Source organism: Ambystoma mexicanum, chromosome 11, assembly GCF_040938575.1.
Source record: "Ambystoma mexicanum isolate Mex_15411 chromosome 11, UKY_AmexF1_1, whole genome shotgun sequence".
Lineage (NCBI taxonomy): Eukaryota > Metazoa > Chordata > Amphibia > Caudata > Ambystomatidae > Ambystoma > Ambystoma mexicanum.
In genome coordinates this window covers 928,747,875-928,770,956 of record NC_090934.1, presented here as the reverse complement: position 1 = coordinate 928,770,956, position 23,082 = coordinate 928,747,875, and the positions used below count along the sequence as shown (strand labels likewise).

General features: G+C 46.6%; 1 protein-coding gene across 6 annotated transcripts in view; it reads right to left on the bottom strand.

Annotated features, from left to right (window-relative positions):
* Nucleotides 1-5,800: 5,800 nt before the first annotated feature.
* The window catches only part of SLC25A22 (solute carrier family 25 member 22), a 524,223-nt gene continuing 506,941 nt past the window's right edge, over nucleotides 5,801-23,082 (bottom strand). For all 6 annotated transcript variants that reach the window (XM_069624031.1, XM_069624033.1, XM_069624030.1 and 3 more), the window contains one exon: nucleotides 5,801-14,268. In XM_069624031.1, coding sequence (XP_069480132.1) covers nucleotides 14,115-14,268 — 154 coding nt within the window. In that variant the 3' untranslated portion in view covers nucleotides 5,801-14,114. The remainder of the gene's footprint in view (nucleotides 14,269-23,082) is intronic.

Sequence of the window (23,082 nt, the reverse complement as noted above, 5' to 3'; positions counted from 1 at the left end):
CATTGTGTGTCTTTCCACAGGAATTCTCTGTTACAAGTGGGGCAAAACCTAAATGGAGCTCTTCCATGACTGAAACTAAGGGCAGCTAGAGAATAATTATAAAAGGGAGTTGTGAGTAGAGCCATTCTCTAAATGAGTATGAAAAATGTTGGTTCTCCCCACTCTCCCTACTGTAAAGGCCATAGTCTGATGTAGGCCAAACCCAAAGAGGAGTCGCTGAGGGCGGCCGTTGAGAAGGTTTTCAATCTCTTGATGTAATGTCACGTATCATTTGATCAGTCGAGCGTTGAAAGGTAGTGTTGAGAAGCGGAGTGATATATTGGCGCCTTGAAACACTATTTTGCTGTACAGGCGCCTAAAAATGCTCCATACATAAATATAAAATATAATATCATGCTACCTGGAAAAGCTATGAACTCTGCGAAGAGTAACTAAATATGGTGGCGGAAAATAAACAATTTGAGGAGCTCAACGCGTGAAGGACCATGGGTAGAGTACACGTCACACTAGGGATAGTATTACAGCACCCCCGGTTGACATCCCTTTTCGAAATTCGAAAACAAGTCACGTAATACTCTGCACCAACCACTAGATGTTGGCCTATGCAGATCCACAAGCCTCAGAAGAACAAGTTACTCTTTTACCTGGTAACGTTCTTTCGATGGGATGGTCTGACGACGTATTCTATATCTATGACAGTAATCACCACAGCTGTGCTGCTTCGGAAAATCTTTCGGCGTCTGCGTCCTGCGTCGATACGCCACCTTCGAGGACCTCCTCCAACGGCCGACGTCACTGGATGTTATAAGTAGGACGCACGACACCCATAGCCTCAGTTGTAGTTTTTTCCCCAGAACGTGTGGCACCAGTCTTCTGCCAGTCTGACCACACAAAGCCTTGCGGAAACGTAAGCTGTAATCGCATAAGAAATTCTGTAGCGGGGAAGGCAGGGAGGGAGCGATATGGAATACATCGTCGGACCAGCCCATCGAAAGAACATTACCAGGTAAGAGAGTAACTTGTTCTTCGAGGGGATTGGGTCCTCCAACGTATTCCATATCTATGACAGACTCCCAAAGCAGTACCAATGCAAGGAGGTGGGAAAAGAATTTAGAAAAAGAAAATTAGAATGCTCAATCAAATTGCGGAGCAAAGGATCGCCTTGCCAAAGGCCAGATCCTGCCCACGGATGGAATCAAGGGAGTAGTGACGTACAAAAGTATGGACCAAAGCCCAGGTGGCTGCGTCACAGATGTTACGAATAGGAACACCCCTCTGTAGGGCAGTAGAGGCCGCCATAGCCCTGGTAGAATGGGCCCGCAAGCCGACCGGTGGGTCCTTATCCGCCAAGCGGTAACACTCAGAAATAGCCAGAATAATCCAGCGAGACAAAGTCTGCTTAGTCACAGCTTGTCCCAAATGCTTTCCAGCGTAACCAATGAAGAGTTGATCGTCCACTCTGACCCGGCACATGCGTGAAATATAAAAGCTTAAAGCTCTCCTAGGATCGAGCCTATGGAGCCTCTCCTCTTCCTTACCAGGATGTGGAGGAGGATGAAATGCCGGAAGAACAACCTTCTGGTCTACATGAAATTCCGACACCACCTTCGGAAGAAAGGAAGGACGAACTCCCAGGACAACCCTGTCCTTCTGAAATACAGTGAAGGGTGGCTTAAGTGAAAGTGCCTGTAACTCACTCACTCTGCGAGCTGAAGTGACCGTAACCAAAAATACAGTTTTAAGAGTTAACAGTCTCAAAGGGCATGAATGCAAAGGCTCAAACGGAGCACCCATCAGAAACTTGAGGACAAGGTTCAAATCCTAACCGGGCACCTGGAAAGGTGACGGAGGGAACACATTAGTGAGCCCCTTTAGAAACTGAGAAATTAAAGGAATTTTAAAATAAGAACACACTTCAGACGAGCGCTTAAATATGGACAGCACCGCCAGGTACCCTTTTAACCGTACCCGCTTGCAAGCCCCTGTGGGCCAAAGAAAGCAAAAAAGACAAAACCACAGGAATGTCACATGCAAAAGGATCCACATTCTTAACCCTGCACCAGTCGCGGAACTTTCGCCAACGGCAACGGTACAGGGACTTAGTTGCGGGCCTTATGGCCGAAAGCTACACCTCCATCACGTCTTCAGGGAGGTCCCAATCCTTATACCTCAACCTTTCAGAAACCAAGCGTGAAGGTTGAGGGAGCTGACCTCTGGATGGAGAACCTGACCCCCCCCTCCCGTGAGAGCAGATCGTCTCTGTAGGGAAGACGGCGTGGAGGGCAGATGGACAAATCGAGAAGGTCCGGGTACCACGTCCTCCGGGCCCACGCCGGAGCTGTGAGGATCATCCTGGAACCAAACATTCGCAACCTCTGCAGCACTTGCGGGATGACGGGGACTGGAGGAAACGCGTACAGCAGTGGGAATGACCAATCCACAACGAACGCGTCCCCTAAGGCTCCTTTTGGAGGAAATTCTCGCAAGCAGAACCTCTCACACTTCCGGTTGACACTGGAGGCGAAGAGATCCACTTGAGGGGTCCCCCAAAGGGCGAAGATCTCCATGAGAATCTCCTGAGCCAACTCCCACTCGTGAGAGATCGCGCTCTGCCTGCTCAGAGCGTCCGCCGTCTCGTTTTCGTCTCCGGCCAGATGAACTGCCGAGATCGAAACTTCCTGCTGGATTGCCCAGAACCAGAGCTGCATCGCCTCCCTGCACAGAGGAAGTGACCCTGCCCCCTCCCCCTTTTTGTTGAGGTAGTGCATGGTCACTGTGTTGTCCGTCAGGATCAGGACATTCTTTCCTCGCAGTCAGCAGAAAAGCCTTCAGGGCAAGCCTGACGGCCCTCAGCTCCAACAGATTGATATGGAGCCTGGACTCCGATGGAGACCAACAACCACTGACTGCCAACTCGTTGGAATGAGCTCCCCATCCCTCATGCGTCCGTCACAATCGTCACCTCTGGCCAGGACAGCCAAAAAGGAGCCCCCTTCATCAGATTGCCTTCTACGGCCCACCACAGAAGGTCCTGGGCGACCGAGGACGGCACCTGAACTGGGTCCGACATCCTGCCGGAGGACTGAGACCACTGGAGCTTGAGTGCCCATTGCAAAGATCTCATCCACAACCTGGCCTCTGGCACCAGAAGAATGCAGGATGCCATGAGGCCGAGCAATCTCAAGAACTCGAACGCTGGGAGACTCTGGGCAAGCTGAAACTTGTGCACCATCTGCTGAATGTAATGAGCCCTCACCTGAGGAGGAAAACACAGCCCCAGGGACGTGTCAAACACTGCTCTGATGTACTGGAGCCTCTGCGTTGGTGTCAAATGTGACTTCTTTAAATTGAGGGAGAAGCCCAGCCTGTGAAGGGAGTGGCAGGTGACGGACAGATGATCCAGGACTTGCTCGGGAGAGCTCCGCCTGATCAACCAATCGTCCAGGTAGGGGTAGACGTGAATCCCCCCTTTCCTGAGATGCGCTGCCACCACCACCGGAGGTCAATCGGAACGGCAGGACCCGAAACTGAAAGTGCAAGTCGCCAACCGCGAACCTCAGGTACTTCTTGTGCTTGGGATGGATCGGCACATGGAAGTAAGCGTCCTTGAGGTCCAAAGACACCAACCAGTCCTGAAGTTGAAGAGCCTGGAGGACTTGAGAGAGTAACCATCTTGAACTTGTCCTTCCTGAGGAGTTTGTTCAAACCGTGCAAGTCCATGAAGGGTCTCAATCCCCCGTCTTTCTTGGAAATCAAAAAATAAGGGGAATACCATCCATTGTTCCTCTCCGCTACAGGCACCAGTTCTATGGCGCCTTTCTCCAGCAGAGATTGAATTTTCTGCACAAGGAGCGGATCCGGACTCTTCAAAGAGAGATTCCCCGGTGGATTGTCGTGAGGCCTCTGCCGGAAAGGAAGACAGTAGCCGTGGGCTATGTTCTCCAGAACCCACACATCTGAAGTAATGGCACGCCACTCTACAAGATGCTGCGCCAGCCTTCCCCCAACCAGCGAACCATGGGACATGGCCTCATGACTGAGCTGAAGCGGCTGCGGCGTTGCCTGAGGTCAAAGAGGCAACTGCCGAGCGGCCTTGGCACCTCGATTACCTTGTTTTCCACCTCTGGCACTCCTACGGTTGCCCCTTTGACTGGCAGCTCCTCTCGCTTTACCAAAGGATGAGTAATAACGAAAGGAACCTCCCGTCCATTGCTGTCCCCTAGGATGAAAAGGCAGAGGTTGTCGAACTGCAGCACCCAACGACTTTGCTGCAGCTTTGGAGGTCTGCAACCTCTCAAGGCTCTTGTCAGCCTTGCTGCCAAAAAGATGTTCACTGTCAAAGGGCATGTTGAGGAGCCGGGCCTGCACATCAGGAGCAAACCCCGACTTCCCCGCTACTGGCTGGGTGGTATTTTCGTGGCAAAGACTTGCCCACTGCCGGGAGACTCTCCGGAGCAGTCCAAGCCGCCGCCCCCCTCCTCTGTAGAGCCATATGGAACGGCAGTACCGGGTCAGTTGGTGGACCTTGGTCGAGGATATCCGTAAGGTCATCCTGAAGAAAATCCCCTGGGGGAGCAGACCACCCCAAGTATTCGGTAACCCTAGACATAAGGTGCCGGTACGAGGAGTCGGCATGAGTGCCAGGCTCAGGTCTACAAAACACCACCTCCAGCGAGGTGTCCAGACCACTGGCTTCGTGCAGGGACTGACGCAGGTCCTCAATTTGGCTATGGCCCCAGAGAATCTCATCTGGCACCGTATCAGGAACCACGCCATCATCAGAGCCCTCATCCACCTCTGAAATGTACTCACGATGGCGGGAAGAGGGCACAGAAAGGGGAACAAAGCCAAGTTTGACCTTGGCCAGAGCCTTTCTAGGGGGTTCCACCGTGCCCCGGGTTACCCCAGTCGAAACAGCCTCGAAAGTGGTCTCTGCTTTGGTCCTCAGAAGGATTTATTACTGTAACTCTCTATATTTGGCTCAGCCGGACTATGTGATACGGCGCCTGCAGGTTCTCCAAAATTCTACTGCACATCTTGCAAAAGGTACTCCCTATCGGGAACATATTTCACCAGTCCTTAATTCTCTTCACTGACTGCCAGTGGCTAGGCGTGTTCATTTTAAGCGTGTATGCTTGGTGCATATGGCTTTTTATGATGCTGGCATGGAGTACCTACAGCAGAAATGTCTACCCTATGTACCTGCCCATGCGCTACGCTCTAGGGACCGCTCTCTTTTGGCTGTTCCTAGGGTCCATCGTGCGAGAATTGGAGGCCGTTCTTTTTCAGTCAAAGCTGGGGATGCACTCTGCGCCACCCTTCGTGCAGTGTCTGGTCACTTACAATTTAGGAAGGCTTTAAAATCTCTACTTTTTAAACTTCTTTTCTTCATGATTCTTGTGTAGTCAGTCGTAGTGCCAGGTTGCCTTTGGTGTCGGTTGCGCTGTACTTGGGTACGAAAAACTATAACAAAACATAACAAATAACATTGAGGTCTCCTACCTGTACGAGCAGGTTCCACAGACAGCTATAAACATGGCTGTATGAATAGGCTTACAAAGTGCTGTAAGTGAATAGTAGTAAAGCAGTATCATACAGGCATGGACTATAAAAATCACAAGAGAGTAGGAACAAGATTGAAGTTTCTGCAAACGATAGGGCACATGTAGGTGGGTGCATAGACAGAAACCCTGGGAAGAGGAGACATGGAGGCAGCTCAGGAGGTTTCTTGCTGTTATTCGAAGCATAAACAATTTGACATAATATTTCCAAAATTCAAACCAACGCTGACACATAGGAATATCTGCAGATTTTTTATTTTACCAACGCTGACACATAGGAATATTTGCAGATATTTTATTTTACATTACAGTACATTTATTACAATTAAACTCTTCCAAAGAACATTTTTTAAAGCAGCAGCCTAAAAAACAACCATACATTTCTCAGTTATTTGGGGACCTACAGCAACAGGATAGTTTACAATTTACAATACGGTACGCACTACACTTACAAGTGTGGAATGTTACGCTTTCAAAAGTTAACATGGAACGCAATAAGTTAAAAGTTGTTCTGGAAATGTAAAAAGAAAACTTAACCACACAAACAAAGTGACTAGAGCATATTTCGGAAATTGGTTAAATTTCAAAATACAGATGGTCGTTGCAAAGCATTCCAGCCAATCAAAATACAGAATACCGCGTGCAGAGGGGGAGGAGATGGGCCATTAGGATCAGCTGCGATGCAAGTAAACACTTTAAAAAATACTGTAAATGAAAACAAATTCTGGTGACGATCAACATGTTTCGGCTGGAAACGCAGAGCGCATAAGGCAGAGAAATGGGATTGGCAGCTGTTACACCACATCAGAGGTGTTTACCCATCCTGCGTCTATTACTATGCTATTTCAGTGTTATGCTTAGGTCTTTTCAAACCGAAAGAAACGTTTTTCACCTGAACTAATAGATGCAGTGGCAACCCAGCTACATTTACGACCTTGCCCACTTAACCACATACCAGTTGAGGCACTGAGAAGCAACAGGCATTCTGGAGGGTAAGACCAGCAGACTGAATGTCTTCGGTGGAAGTTATTTGCATAGTCCAGTCACCTCTGCCTCCAGGACACTTACGTACTGTATGCACATTTGATGCATTCATTGGCATATAATTAACGACAAATAAACTGCATCCGTTTATATTTCATTAGAAATGGCGCTGTCTACACTAGCAACTCTTAGGATATGCACATCCTGCTGTCTGATTTGGGACTCCATTCTCGGAGTCCATGACTTGACACAGTCGCTACATCAGTAGCAGTATCAATTGTAAGCTTTTTTTACAGGGGTTCAAGTGTCTCCAATATAGAGACTGCACCCTACATTCACAATTAGGGCAATAACTGTAAATCTTTTAGATTCCACAGTCCCAGTGCAAGTTAGTGGATCTGCCTTTCATATTACCATGCCACTGTTGTCATTGAAAATCCAGCTCCTTTGTAAGAAAGTTAGTACAACATTTCACATAGCGCATTAGTATGGAGGTTTAAAAAACCCAGGATTGGTTTTGAATATTAATGTTGATACATGGTAGCATGAGAGCCAGAACACAGATATACCAGGAACTGTTGTGGCTTAATGTAAACAATGGCAAGGAAGTGAACAGGACAGTGTAAGTCTGACACAGCAAGAATGTCACAGGTCATGTAATGAAGAATAGATGTAAACAAAGAGCTTTAGGCAATTTGAACACCATGTTATCCTGGTGCTTTAACTGCAACCCAATGCACTTCAGTGGGGTTTGTATTCGGCAATCTTTTTTTTGTTTAAAAATGTAAAACAAATAATACTGTCCTACAGCGAGTGTTATACAGAATAACTAGAATGGGTTTAGTCTGAGATGGAAGGCGGCCTCGGGCTCAATAATTCTATTACCACAGAACAGTGAGCTCTGAGGTCAGGCTCTGCAGAGGTGCCGTTGTAGCACTAATCTGTTGTACATGTTAGAGTCCATGACCGACAGACACAGAATTTGCCATAGCACCACCTCATCCATTATCGGTCTTTCTGCCGGGCTTCTCTCGGGCACTCACTTATGCCCGCTATCGCCCTCATCTAAAGCATTCAACCTTCTGCTCCATTGCATGATATTGTGGTGGATAGTCTACTCTTTGTTGTCCTCTTATTTTTTTATGTATGCGGTAAGATACAGTAAACGGTATCCATGCAAGAAGTGTCTACCTGTGTAACTGAAGTATACAAGAATCCATGTCTCTAGAATTGCTCAAAAACGTATAATGTACTTTGCTCAAGGAGTGTCTGACAAAATGTGGCTCTCACAATTTAAACACTGGCCTTCAGAAGCCAACTACCTAAAAATGTGAGCACCCCGGTACGATAGGACTACAGTGGCCCAACATCACACACTGTGGTGATTGAGTCTGATCTAGGAAGTACGCACCTCTTGTATCTTATTAGGTGCAGAGTCAAATACAGATCCACTAACCACCATTGTCCAGAAAGAGAACGTTTAATATAATGAAGAAAACGTGCCACCAATTAGATGTATTCCCTTGCAATTCGTTTGAAGTGCCCCTGCCATCAGAAACCTGATTGCCATGGTGTCATGTTTCTTGCTGTATACCGGGGAAGCTCTGCCCAAATGGCCTTTTCCTAGCCCACACTGCTTTGCAAGGCATTGGGCGATTGTGACATCTGGAGATGCCCTATTGGGTTATAGGTTAAAGTTTCGACTCAAAAGGGTCGAATGACAAAAGGGTCGAGTCAATTCGACTGAAAAAAAGGATCACATTTATTTTTTGGGGGGTCCCCCCCCCCCCCCCAAATCCCCATTTGTGGTGTAAAACACCTTTTTTTACCTATACTAAATAAAAAGAAAATATATACACTTAAAAAAATATGTGATCCTTTTGTTTGCAGTCGAATGCACTCTCACCTTTGGCATTCGATCCTTTTGATTTCGAAACTTTAACTGGACACCTTCCTATTGCTCTGTCGAACTCATGGTTCTAGGCAGATAAGCCATTTCTCTCTCCGCAACCTAAGCTAACAAGTAATGGTGAGGGTTGCATTCAGAGCAAATTCTGACAAATCTCGATCTTGTTTTAGAGTAAAACTAGTGCTACAGCGCTCTGAACCAAGTAGAATTGACAAAGAAGCTTCAGTAAGTGCGACTTTGGCCCAAATGGACATTAGTAGGAAAACCTTTGCCCCTGGGTGCAATTACCCCCACGTCCCTCTTACCTCTCCTAGTCGGACTATCTTGAAGACAAATTGACTTCCACCCAAAGCGCTATGACGAGGAACAGTAAAACTAGAAGTAATAAAGATTACCGGTAAGTAATCCTAGCATTAGCATTACTGTGGAGTACCTATAGGATTATTGGAATGCTTAGCTCTCCATTAGAAACAAAGGATAGGCATTCGGGTGCACTCATTGGTGTAAGTCTACTACATGAACAGTCTCTTCATTGTCATGCCCTCTGCCCCTGCCTGTTCTTCTGTGCCAAATCTCTTTCCTTTAGCCTCTCTGGATGAGATGCCTGGAACAGAATGTGAATCATTGGCACTGTTCACCCTGTGCTCCTGCTGTAATACCTATCCCAAACCCTGGGGCAAGACCCCTTCTGTAACAGAAAGGAGGGAGTTACAGAGCAATTACATGAAAGGAGAGGACACTTCCCATTTCTTGCCATTACCTTTCCCCATGCATCAGTTTGGCAAACACTGGGGGAAATGGGACGCGAAAGGCTTCCCCCTCGTTTCACCCACACTGCTTGCTGAAATAGGATGACAGTTACTACAAGGCTGTGAAGTGCAAATGGTCATTCAGCTGGAAGCAGTTGCTGTGCATGGAGAGAGTGCAAAGCCTCCGGGAGCCACGTGGTGTTTGACATCCAGAACCGGAGAGGACATTTTTTTATTTTTTTTGTTAACACATTCAAGCGTGTATTGGCATAAGGCTCTAACTGCTTTGTAGCAGTTCACAATCCACGATAAAGGCACCAAGAGGGTCTTTTCTTTTACTCATGGGCCAATAACTTGGAAGCAGGATGTTAATGCTCCCCGTTTGAGGTTAAAATGGTATAATACAATTAAACAGTTAAAATGTAGCCTATTCCTGTAGTTCTTATTTCATCCCAGAAGTATTTTGTACTCATTACATTATATTGTGTAAACTTTTCTTTTGCTTTATTCGATTTACTATTTTTCTCATTTAGATTTATTCTTGTTGATTTGAACAGTTGATTGCAATACATTTATATGATTTCGAAATATTTTAGAAGCTTAACTTTCAGTTGCTAATGGAGCTATTTCGCCAAACTGTTGGTGATATACTCATTACTTGATTTTCCTTGAGGTATTTAATTACATAATACTTCAAACAATGCTTGTAAGCAACATTATCAGTTGGCAAGCATCATCATGCGACAATGTATGATGTGTTAACCATGGGCACTGTGCCCTTTGTACTCTGCGCCATTTTACCTGAAACTGTTGCCTAATGAGGTTTATTTAAGGCTAGAGCTGAAGGGTGATGCTGCTACTGTTCATTGCTTCATCTTCATAGGAGGCTAAAACTTTAGAACACAGGACAGAGGGCAAAGTCCTTCTTGATGGACTGAAGCAAGGCATCTTCTGCCATTAGCACCCTAGGCGGGGAGCCAGCCAATCAGGTGGCTAGGAACTCGGGGTTGAACAGCCGGTGTTAGCACGTGTTCCAAGCCGCCTGACGGCCAGCTCCCCTGGTGCCATCTTCCGGCCACTCCGTCCCGTTTTTTTTATCCCCCCCCCCCTCTGCCAAACGTACCTTATTGTGGCGGCACTCGCCACCGCAGCCGCACCTTCCTCTTTGCTCACAACAGCTGCCGTGGAAAGGGAAGAGGGGCTCCATACGAAGCCCTGCCTTCCCTTTCAATAGCAGCCATGTAGGTAAAGGTTTTTCCTTCCTACAACTGGATGCCGCGCGCGCCCTGTTGTAGGAAGGAAAAACATTTTATTTTTTTTAAACCCCATTGGATTATCGATTTGGTAACCCACGGTGCTAATGGCCTTAACAACGCCACAATCTACCGAAGAATCTTTCCATTATCCCTGGAAGAAGCAAGTACTTCTTTTGTTATTGAAATCTGTCCTCCCATCAAAGCCTCGCTGAATGCTGTGTGGAGGCATAACAACCATGGACTGCTACCTGACCTTGTTTCAGGGATATGAGGTCCGATCATTTCGGTACAATAGAGCATGGGAAAACAAAATCCCTGCCTATCTGTGTTTTTTGACCAAAGCTTGAAAAAAATGATGTGCTTTATTTTCAAAGAGGATGAGTTTCTGGGAAACCGGCGACTAGTTTTATTCCCAGACAGGGTAGAAGGTTTACAAAAAATAAAAATGAAATATTTAGCCTGCCCCTAAAAAGATTCCTCAGAACTAACGGTTTCTCAAGAGCTTGTCTCCCCTGCCTACAGTCAGTCACTCCTCCCTCTCAATTCTCCACTACTAAATGATTGTCTCTTTTCTGCCTGCATCCTCTACTAGTGGTCCAAACAAAACAGCAGAATGGCCTGAACTGATGGGGTTTGATTGACCTAGTATTCGAGCAATCCTCCTGTCCAGGTGATGGGTTGCATTGTGTATGGTACACAACAGCCACATAATTGCGCCATAGCAAGAAACCTGAATAAAATAAGTACAAACACACACACCCACACGCACAGTCCAGCATTGCTATACATGTGAGGAGCTCACGAGAATTCCCACAGTTAAAGTGAGGACCTGCTTGCTGGGGAGGACCATAAGGGGAAAACAAGGTCCTGTTTCCTACTTCCCTGTACTTGTGTGGACCATGTTGATACACAGCCTAATAGTGGAGACTCTAGCAGGACCTCACTACGATAGGAAACATAGGACATGTGTCGTAGTTTTGTGGTCTAACCGAGAGGTTCGTCCATGAAGGCATCACCGAGCACCTCGTGCTTCTCTGATGCCACCCTGTGGAGTTACTATGGGGGGAAACTTTTGGAGGTTCACTTTGTATGGGTATCGCACTGTTTTCAGCCAGGCAACAGACAAACCTCAATAGTGATTCCACACAGATTTCCACCCTCACGAGTTACCCCATTTCTTGGGGGTGGTCTCTACAGCAAAACCCGATTCAGCCTCCTCCTGTCTGAAGTTGTCCCATACATGTACCCTGTAGTCAGGCACTGCTTCCTAGAACTTCATCCACTGTTATGAAAGGTACATTCTTACAACTGAAAGTGTAAACTTCAAATGGACCCCTGAAATTGAAACAATTGGAATGACAGACTGACAGAGCCCAGGCTGTCAGTGCATCATTGCCGCTGGCTGAGCCCTACCAGGACACATTGACATTGCCTTGGCAGGAGACGTAGGTGTGACTCATGCTTCAGTTGCATGCTATAGGACAAACCTGAATCGCAAAGCTCCTTGGCTTGCTCCATGGGCCCAAAGTTCAAACCATTATGGGGCACACTTTCTGGATGTTCTTAACAGGATGGTACACCCCATAAAGGCTTTGAGATGCAAGAGAATAAATCCCAAACACTGCTAGCATACCTGTTCATGACGAACAAGTCATTCATTCAGGAATGGGCACAGATAAGTAGGTTCAATTATTCAAATTTAAAAAATGAATACAGTGGGCTTAGGAATCTTAAGTACAGGGCCTGCAGCTTGACCTGCCTTTACCCCCATGCGCACACAGTTCAATTCAGGGAATAGACAGGGGGGGGGACTGGCCCATGGGCAACTCTGGAGATTTCCCTGTAGGCCTCGGCACCCTGGGCCTTTTTTGTGTGGTAACCTATTTTATTTCCACATGTTCTCATAGGAAAAAAGTTGGGATTGCTGAAAATATGTAATATGGGACCACTTTGAACATGATTTCCAGGGCCTCTTTTGAATGCCAGCCCACCCCTGGGCATAGAGGTGAAGAAGCAATACATGCGTGCCACAGGAGGGTGTATGCATGGGGCACATTTTAGATTCCAGACACGCAATTCTGATTTATGTCCACATCTGTGGAGCATCCAATCACTACCGGAGAACACTTCAAAAGTGCTGGGAGCTCCACACGCAAACAAAACCAATGACCATTAAGGTAAAGCAAACAATATGGATACAATTTGGTCCAGCCTTGTGAAACAAACTTTTCACAATTTAGTGCCGATCTGATTGGTTTAACTCAGCGACAATGTCGCACAATACGGTTTCATCGGGTCCCATCAGCACTGAGCCAGCATGTGCGGTGCCCTTTGGATCCAGTTCAAGAGGGACAGAAGCTGTACCCAACAACCTATTGAAAATACAGAGCAGTGAGTGAGTGTGAAGTCCAGTGCCATACAATGGGAATAGTGTGTGGGAGGACCTTGTGAAAAAAGGGAAGTACCATTTATAATGTCTTAAGTTATTAAAAAGGAGTTACTTTGAAGGCTTTTGACATATAAAGGCAGCGACTATACGCACAATCTTGTATCAAAGCAAAAGACTGTAGGTGAAGTGTGAGAAATATAAAGGAAGGGGTGAATAGAAGACCTTGAGGGATGGCATGTGAGACTGTTAAATAACAGACGGGTCTTTAGAGGATGAACATGCAAGTGTTGTGTGTGACACTGGGACTTGTAAATGAGAGACTATTACAGAGTTAATTTTGAATTTAAAGCAAGGGACTGCTGTAGGTCAGACCTTCTGGCATATCTGGGGAGGCAGTGTATGTGAACCCTGTGACACAGAGGGCAAGGTCTTTATGTGAGCTCTGCAATATATAAGGCATGGCAAGTAGGTGATGCCCAGTTACATTTAACGAAAGAGTGTGCGTGTATGTGAGATTGTGGCAAAAAAACAGGGACTGTATGGGATGTGTTGTGGTAATAAAAGGGAGCATGTTTGTGACTTGCAACATATACATGTCGCTGACTCCGTGTGTGGCCTTGCCATTTAAAGGTAGAGTATTTGCATGAGGCCTGTGACCTATAAAGGATGGGGACGGACTGTGAATCCTTGCGATACATAAAGGTCTGGGACTGGTACTGCTGTGTGACACCTTAGGAAAGGATTCAAGGTGAGGCATTGTGTTGCAAAAGGGAAGGTTCTGTGTGTGGTCTGTGACAAAGAATGGGGCTGTGACAAAGAATGGGGCTGTGTGTAAAGCCTGTGACTCAAAGATGGGTATGTACGGTATCTCTTTTGACATATAAAGAAAGGGACTGCATATGAACACAGAGAGGGCAGGAACTGTGTATGATGCTTTGTTACATATGAGAGAGGAAAGAATTAGTTAGGCCTTATGATAAATAAATGGGAGGAACTGTGCGTTAGGCCTTCTGACATACCAAGGAAGGAACTATGTGACCAAGGGCAGGTCTGTATCAAGGGCTTTGTGACATGGGGAAGGCGGGAGCTTTCTTCAGCCCCCATTGGCTCAAAGGAATGTGGCCCTTAGACCCGGAATAGTGCCATTTAAATGATAAACTTTGGTCACCAGGCTCCTTTAGTCTGCTCCTGCCACCTTCCCTTTGTGCTTGAGCTCTCCGACGCAGCCACTACTTGGGACAGGACTTCCTGTAAAGTGCATTGGAGTTAATCATGGTGTTTTGGAAGTAAGTCCAAGAGGTATTCTCCGATTCCTACGAAGTAGATGACCTGCGCGATTCCAAAGAGTGGGGCGATGACCAGTGCTCGGCAGTACGCCCCTTTCAGGAAAGCTTTAGGACCCTCGTTTCTCCAAATTTTCCTGCAAAACAGAGAAAACTGTAAGTCAGCATCACAGTGCTCCAAGAGCCTTACTTTCTGACAACATTAGGGGGCCACATAAACATCCAGTGCTCCTTTAGCAGTTTCGGAAAACATTACTCACCATAGTAACTCAACCACTCCTGGCTCCTTTGACACTGTTCCTTCTGTGAGAAAACAGAAGGTGTCTCAGCCACTAGTTCCCGGGGATCTATAATCCAGGTGGCCAGGACACGGCCATCCCTTTTGGATCCAGTTGCTGGGGATGGACCAGTGCGGGAGAATCACCTTGGTGAGATGTGGTATCCCCTTCCCTGTAACACCTTTACCCAATCCTACCAGGTAGGATATTTAAGAACTCTACTACCTCCCTTTTACAACACTAACACATTCTCACGGAAAGCCTGCTATGAGAGAAAACAGACTGACATCCGAGCAGTATATCCGACGTGTCCCAATACAATGGCCAGACGAGGTCAGGCAATTACTGACCATCACACACACCCGACTTCCATTAAGATGCACCACACGGATAAAAGATGGAGCCTGAGAGCACACTCTAAGCGACGCAAAGCACACAAGGAAACAACAGTTTTGAGACGGCAGCTGACTAGAGAGGGAAGACTGCAAAACAGAAGGGAATCGCAGAGGGAAGTTCCCTTGACCTTTTCGACAAGGAACCATTACTTTCCAGAGGCCTTGTGAATAGAAAGCGTAAGACCAGGAAACCAGGCTGAAGAATCTTGTATTGTGTGTCAGAGATACCTGGTGCCCTGCCGCGTAAATAATCAAGGTGGGTAGAAGCGCCAGCCGCCGTGGTACCGTCCTTGGCACCAAGAACAAAGCAACGTCAGTGAATCAACACAGCCGGTGAGTTGGGGAGACCGATACAAAACTGGTCTGGGTTGAAGCCAAGGCTGCAAGCAGGAACACTGTATGGCGAGCATTGGAACGAACATTGTTAAAACGCGCGTGATAAGAGACGCAAGTAAAGTTGAACTGCTAATGAGTGACTGAAATACCTTTCACAGAGTGATATGGCACCACCTGGGTGCTCAATCAAAGGTTTCTGTAAGGTATCCAGCTGAGATGTGGCAAAAGTGAAAGTGAGAAAAAGGTCATATCAAGAAGAGATAGAGTAACTGTGAATCGAAGTGGTCCTGCGACGTGTCAAGCGAAATCCTGCACCCAGTCAAAAGTCTTCGATTGTGACGAAGTAGAGAAATTTAGTCCAAGCCCGGCAGAGGGAGACCAATTGAAGGCTTTGTGTTAAAGTGGGTCTCAGCCCGATGAAGGGCGACCCAGGGTGAACAGTAAAGCACCCAAGAAGTTGTATGTGAAATCCTAAGAAGAAAGGAACTTTAATGTTTGTCGGGTTGCATCTGGCCCTCTAAAATAAGAGACGTTGAAGGGCCAAGAGACTTTGCCATAGAAGGCTCTGATGAAGTTTTGAATTGCATCCTCGTGCAAGAGAATCCAGAGAGTGTGCTAAACTTGAGTGTGCCGCCTTTTCCCGTGCTGAAAACGTGGGGAAGGGAAGCCAACGGCTTGAATATCCTGACATATCATTTCTTGAACACTTTTCTTTGCATAACATGGTTTCCCACACTATTTGTATTTAGAAGTAAGGATTGGCAAGACGTTTATTAGCATAGGCCCTTTTATTTTGACAGACTCGACTAAGACTGCGTTATTATTATTTGATGATAGTAGCTTGCTCCCATTTTTAGATTAAGGATTATATAGGCATTTTTCAAACCCAACTGAAGTTCAATAAACACCCTTGAAATGTGTTCACTTGTGTCTGTCTTATTGTTTGATACCATGCCTTCATTACTGTTAGAGCCGTGGTATTCAAACTGTGCGGCGCGGCCCCGTAGGTGGTCGCAGGCGCATCCCTAGGGGGTTGTGAGAGCCCAGCATGGAATGTAAAATAAATATATATCTTTTTTTTTAGATTGGAAGAAATGGGCAGAGCGGCTCACATGGTCGGGCTGAAGCATGACACTGTCTCAGGCACCAATGAAAAAGTGGCCACAGTTGTAAATGGATATTCATTAACAGACTGTTTGAATAGTACCCAAGGGGGTGCTTTTTGTTAAAATGTAAGTGTATTGTGATATTTATAGAATATTTATTCAGCAGCAATGGTCAAAATTACTAACTGCGTAGGGGAATAACTCAAACTGGCCCACATTGGCCAAAAGGGTGGCCCATTTTGACTGGCCCATACTAGCATTTAGTATTTTTGGTACAGGCATTGCCCTATGATATGATATATTTTATTTGTATTGCGCTCGTACACAAGTGTTTCAGAGCGCGACCAGGCAAAGGGAAGGGGAACAGGCCAGTAGGCCAGTCCGAGCCTGGCGGCTCATCCATAATGGCGAGGGGGTGCGCACCCAGTGGCCCCCTCACCCATTATGGAGGAGCTAAGGAGCCAGCCCAGTGAAACAATGAGAACTCCCTCGGCTGCTTTTTCCAGCTGAGGGAGTGCTCCTGGGCTGGCTGACTTGTCAAAGGGGGAAACCCTATTTCCCTTTGACAGTTCAATTCATTCCCCAGCCGCACATGCTCATTGAGCCATGCAAGGCTGGGGCGTTTTGCTTCGCCAGCATTGCATAGCTCATTGGAAATGCTGGCTGGGGCACTGCATGTCTGTATATGCAAGGGGGAGCTCCTGCGCCTCCTCGCACATACGGACAGAGGAGCCTGGAACAGGGCGTTTCAGCACCCACATGCAAGCCAATACAGAAGGTATGTTTATGTTAATTTATTTTATTGAATCATGGCCTAGTGGGGCCCAGGGGACAGGGATGGTATATTTTTTGCTTGACATCTATCATAAATGTCCAGTAAAACATGTCAAGCCTGCACCCTAAGCCCCCCCCAGCAGCAATTGCAAACTGTTTGGCTATTTACCCATTTTCTTTTAAAGAATGCTCTACAATGCACCATGTTAACCCATTATTTTATAAAAAATTCACAGGGGGAAACCCCCCAAAGCCACCTTGATTGGTTCGAACTCCCTCACTGCGCTCGGTCGTGTATGGGAGCGAGGGGTCCTTAGGCCCCTTCGCGTCGTACGCTCCTCAGTACAGGGCTTGGACCACGGGCCTCCGGTAGTGGGATTGCCCCTTGCCCTTATGTAAAGTTAACCACAGTTGACTGCTACATAGATGGGACTACTGAGCAGGACACGGGGCATCCATCTTTTGTGCCCCCTTTCGACTCCATCTTGGGTAAACAGGCCTCACTGCGATAGTACAGCAATGCTCAGCTCCCCTTCCACCGCAGCAGCCAAGGACAGAGACACACACACACGAGACACGCAGGCAGCTGGTTGGCCTCCACCCTTGCACTCCCCCTGCGAAGGAAAGCTCTGCGCTTCCATTCTCACGCTGAAGCTGGAGAAAGTTGCAACAATCAATATGCTACAGTTTTCTTCCTCCGAGATCACTGTTCGTCTGAGAACCAGCATGTGAACCAGGATGAGCTAAGCACTTTCTGCTCGATTCGTCCTCATAAACGTGCAAGACACCCACCCCCATTAGAACAATTTATTGCAATCCTGACCCTGCACCCCCTGTAAGGTATTTCTTTCAAGTGCCAGACCCTTGCCTGTGCTGCGAAACCCACCCAATACACTCCTTACTAACCTTCAGCATTTTTACTACTATATATGCTTTTACTTGTACTAATGAGTTTGAAACCTAGGAAAAGATGCGAAACACAGCCTGATTCTTCTACATGCACAATAAGGTCAAGGCCTCCAATTAAAGCCACAAATGACCCAATTCTACTGACAATAATCATTGTGTGTGACTTATGTAGAAATGTGACAAGTAGCATAAAATGTTTTAAATAATTTGTTATTTAGTGTGTAACATATTAGCTTAGGTAGTGACCACAGTGACCGGACCCTGACCTGCGTGGAGCACAAGATGTTTGACGTCCGTCAGCCTCTCAGCCAACCAGGAGGAAGAGATGCCACCCACACCTACAGCACCACACCGCCTGGCCAATCGGGTCCATTTAGCATTTTTTGTTAGAGTTACTTTAATTAATATAAATATAAGTGTGATGTAATGAGATTTTGGGAAGGGTTTTCTGGGTTATTTCCTAGCTGGAGAAATAAACCATCCTTTGAACTCTTGCAGCCGGGTCTCAGTGGTTGTGTCGGCTATTTTATTTTCTCTCACACGTAGTAAGCCGGGGAAAGGCACCTACAGTCGCTATGGCATTTTTGGGGGAAATAGTTATGCCCCTCCACTTAAAAAACTCACCAGCCGCCACTCCCTCTCGGGCTGTGCTGGGAACGGGTTGAGGGAGCACAGGGACTGTGGTGGGAGCAGGATGGGTGGGAACCATGGGATAGTGGTGGGAGCAGGGTGGGGAGAGCCCAGGTTGTGTGATGGTGTGGGGAGAGCTCAGGGAATGGGTAGGAGTGGGATGAGGGAGCCCAGCCACTGTGATGGGAGCAGGTAGGGGAGCCCAGGGACTATACTGGGAGTAGGGTGCAGTGACGGTGCGCAATACATACTGTCCATTTGGCATTTTTTGGGGGGCCTGGCGTGCCTAAATTTTGCTCAGGGGTGCCAAGGCTAAACATTTTTGAAGACCACTGGCCTAGTGGATTTACAATGTGGGGCAACTTCTTTGATTGGCATGCTCGTCAGAGTCTCATATACAAAACAATCCAGTGTGCTCGTGTATGGACATCACACATTTCGCAGCTATCTCTATAAAAAAAAGAATATCAACACAGAGGGGCGGGGCAAGTGGGTCCCCGAACAATTTATTATTTGCTCAGGGGGGCCTTGGCATAACAAGTTTGAAGACCACTGCGTTAGAGGGACTTGCGGCTAGAGATGTGCCCACAAAGCAAAAGAGAGAAAAGTACACAAGAAGCAGGAGTACAAGGAGTCCTGCAGACAAGAAAGGATAGGCAACAGAGGCAGTGAACGGAAAGGGGCAGTAAAACAAACACGTTAGGTTCCCTCTTGGTGTGTACACAGAATGGGGGAAGAGTTTCCCACAGAACCAGGGAAACTCCAGCCTTCTGAGCAGGTTACTATTCCAGGGCCCCACTCTGAATGCTCATGGAAAGGAGCAACAGCAGTGGGTGTCAGTGTCTGGACCCTAAGGCACAAACAAGGTAACAGTACTCACAAGACTGAAGCCTGTACGGGTCCAGCAGGAACTGAACAATGACTGCCTCCTGAAACAGGAACCAGCACACCGTTAACATTGACGCAAGGTACAATACTGAAACGCAACAAAGGAAAGGGGCACAGATTACCTGCTGGAAACCCAGCAGTCAAACTCTGAACAAAGGAATTACATAAGGCACAAGTGAAGACAAGAACTGTAACAGAAATGTCCAGGGGGAAACGGAAGTCAAAGTGAGCAAGGTTCAAGAAAGAGAACCGGAAGAAAGAAGAACAGCAAGGAAACTAGAATCTGAGTACAGGGGTAAGGAGACTGGAAACTGTAGACTGCTAACAAGGAACAGTAACTCTGGACTGGAATAATAAGAGTAGGACTGCAGAGAGAAAAACAAGGAAACTGTAGCTCTGAAGTGGGATAACAAGGGCAGGTCTGAAGACTGATAACAAGGAAACTGTAGCTCTGAAGTGGGATAACAAGGGCAGGACTGAAGGCTCAATGAAGCTAAAGACAGGTAATACAGGCAATGGGCATAACACAAGAAACTGCAGACAGGGAACAAGATAATTGGTGGTAGAGAGCAAGGGGTTGTAGACAGGTGACAGAGGACTGCAAGCAGGGGAGCACGGTTGCAGTATGGGAATCGCAGAGGTGTAGGGCAAAGGCAGAGGTGTGCAGGTAGAGTAGCCGGACTGTAAGGCAGGGAGCACAGTGCTCTGGAGCAGGAGCAGGCTCTGTAAACAACAGGACACACCAGAAATCCAAGGATCAAGGCAACAAAGGGCTGGAAGAAATCTCAATGCAAAAGGCCTGTGCTCCTGCAGGCAGCTGCCTAAATACTGACCTGCCCTGTGCTGAAGCAGGCTAATTATCAGCACCTTGAGCAGCACACCTGAAGGTAATTGGCCTCCTCCCTCTCTGGTCCTGGGAAAGTGAAAGCTGCACTGATCTCTAAGGCTTCTGGGGATTGTAATCCTAAAACTGCAGCCTTCGGAATAGCCAGGGAATGGGAACTGCCACAAGGTGCATTAAGGTACATGTAGTTTGGGAAATTAAATAAGAACGTTCCAAAGTCTTTCAAATGGAAAGTAAAGACAAAAATATGAATAGGTATTATCCAGGCAGTATTATGGAGATGAATAAGTCCCAAATCGCCCACGATGGGTGCCAATTGGTGAGCCAGTGGTACAGTTGTGACACTTACACTTCCCACACATAATTTTTCACTTCACCATTAAGGGCCGTAGCATGTACTTTTAACTATAAAAAACATTCTGGGGGCATGTCCAGGCCCTCCTGGCCAGCCTCACGACTGCATTTCCATTTCTTAAATACCTACAAGGATAAAACAAAGTGAATGGTCGGCAAGTCACTGTGTCAATTTCCAGGACAGCGCCAAGCATGAAGACAACAGTGGCAATGGCTGCTGAGATATCGTATCACAAACTGCCAGAACCAAATATCTTCTTCAACATGGTCTGAACAAAAGGGGCATCCACTTTAGATTTCATGTCCAGCACAGTGTCTGCATAATGGATGGGTCTAGCCTGTGTGTCCACCAGCCGCCTCCCATTTGGAGGTATGAATCTCTGAAGTGCTGCTTACACTACCAGTGACCCTAACCGGAGGAGCATGGATCCCTGAAGGAGGTCAAATACCCTGGATGTACTACGAGTTACAAAGGCAATCCAGCTTTCAAGGGGCCATTAAGTCTTTCCATATACATTTCCCTTGCGTAGGACTGTCATGGAAGATGGCTTAGCTCAACTTAATGAAGATCTTGAAGCGCTAATTGCAATCGTGTCATGGAGAGTCTACTCTTTCGGCATTCGCATACACCTTCCCCATCAAGTGGCTTAAAGAAAAGGAAAAAACACTTTGTGGGTCCCCGAATCATAGTTGCATAGAGAGCACTGAGTGCACAATGAAGCTTCATCAGGTAAAACATAGTGGTAATTTTGGTCTTATAGAGCAGTATCTTCTAACTGGATGAAAGAAGAGATTTCCAGCTAAACTTCCTTTAGCTGCACGATGATGATGTTTAGGAGCTTGTTCTATGCTGGCCTTCCTATTTAAGCCTCCAATGTTGTGCGTTACCAATTTTCTTTCCTGCTCTAAGCACGGAAGCAGAAAGGACGTGGTAAGGTTGCTAAAAGTCTATCTGGAGAGGACTAAATATCTCAGAAACAGAGCAAAATTGGCTGCGTCATTTGGGGGCGCAACATCAGGCTCAGCAGCACCGAAAGCCACTCTAGCAAGATGGGTGGTCTCTACAATTGTCTAAGCTTACAATTTAAAGGGGGAAAGTACTCTGCAGGGGCTTCTAGTGCACCTTTTGAGTGCAGGATCACCCTAACACCCTTCCTGGGGCATGTCCTCTTACTGGAAATGTGCAAGGCACCCACTTGGGCTATTCCCCTCTCATTCTACAGACATTATTTGCATTTGGACAGCCAAGTCTAAAAACTACTTTGCAAAACGAGAAACCAATGGCCCTCTTCAACTTAGGGATTCTTTGTATTCTCCCAAGAGTATGAGGAAAGTGTATGAGATTTAAGAGTAGAAAGGGATTACGCAGCGCAGTGACAACTGACTCTTAGTCTGAAGTTTCAATTAAGCCCTCATTGCTGCCTGGTATGCCCTGCATTAGTCTACCGGCATGCATCTAGTGGGTTCTTGTTGTTTCCTAGGCACCAGTGGCAGAAGCACATCCAGTTGCTTGCATATTGTGACCCGGTGGAACTTTTCCTAGTGCCTCTAATGGTCTCCAAGTTCTTTTCAGAGACCCTGAGGTGACCAAAAAGTAGGTCTTCAGGAATCAGGCTGCTAAGGAAAGCAATTGTGGGGCGGGGTGTAGAATCACCCCTCTTGCTGCTGTAGAGGTCCGGCCTCAATGGCAAGATACAGGGGAGCTTTGAGCCCCAGTACCATATTCTCTGAGGCCATTTTGGTGTTATCAGATTGTGCATTTAAACTTGTGCGGCAACTTCAATCCTTAGGAGGGAATGCGTGAAGGGTCTGCCTGTCCCAAGGCAGGAGCAATGCATCTCCTTGGGAGGTCACGGCCTCCCCCTTGCAGGAGATGTACAGTGTACAATTCTAAATATATCTAAAGGGCGCCTGGCGGAGTCCTGCTATGCCCAGGAGGGTAAATAATACTAATATCAGAAAATCAGGATGGGAGAAAAAAAACAAGGCTGTAATGTTTTGGATAAATTTATTAAATCTCAAAACTATTTTTCGGCAAAATGTTGAATGTTTGTATTTTTCAGACAAGCAAGACAGTGAAACGGACAGGTTTAGTATTCTAACTATGGGGGTACTTCTACCAACCTATTGATTATTGAGGTAAAATTCCCATATTGGTGCACATGCTGATACAACAACTAGACAAATCAATCTAAATACGAGTGAGTGCTACCCAGGGCTACTATTGGTCCATGTTTTTTTTTTACAAGACTGTATACACAACAATATACATAAACATAAATGGAGGGTCAAACAGTTGCGTCACAAATCAAAAGCACTCACTCGTATTCGAATTTATTTTTGAGATTTAATAAATGTATCCAAACCATTACAGCCTTGTTTTGATCTCACATCCTAATTTTCTGATTTTAGTATCAGTGTGCAATTCTTGTTGTGC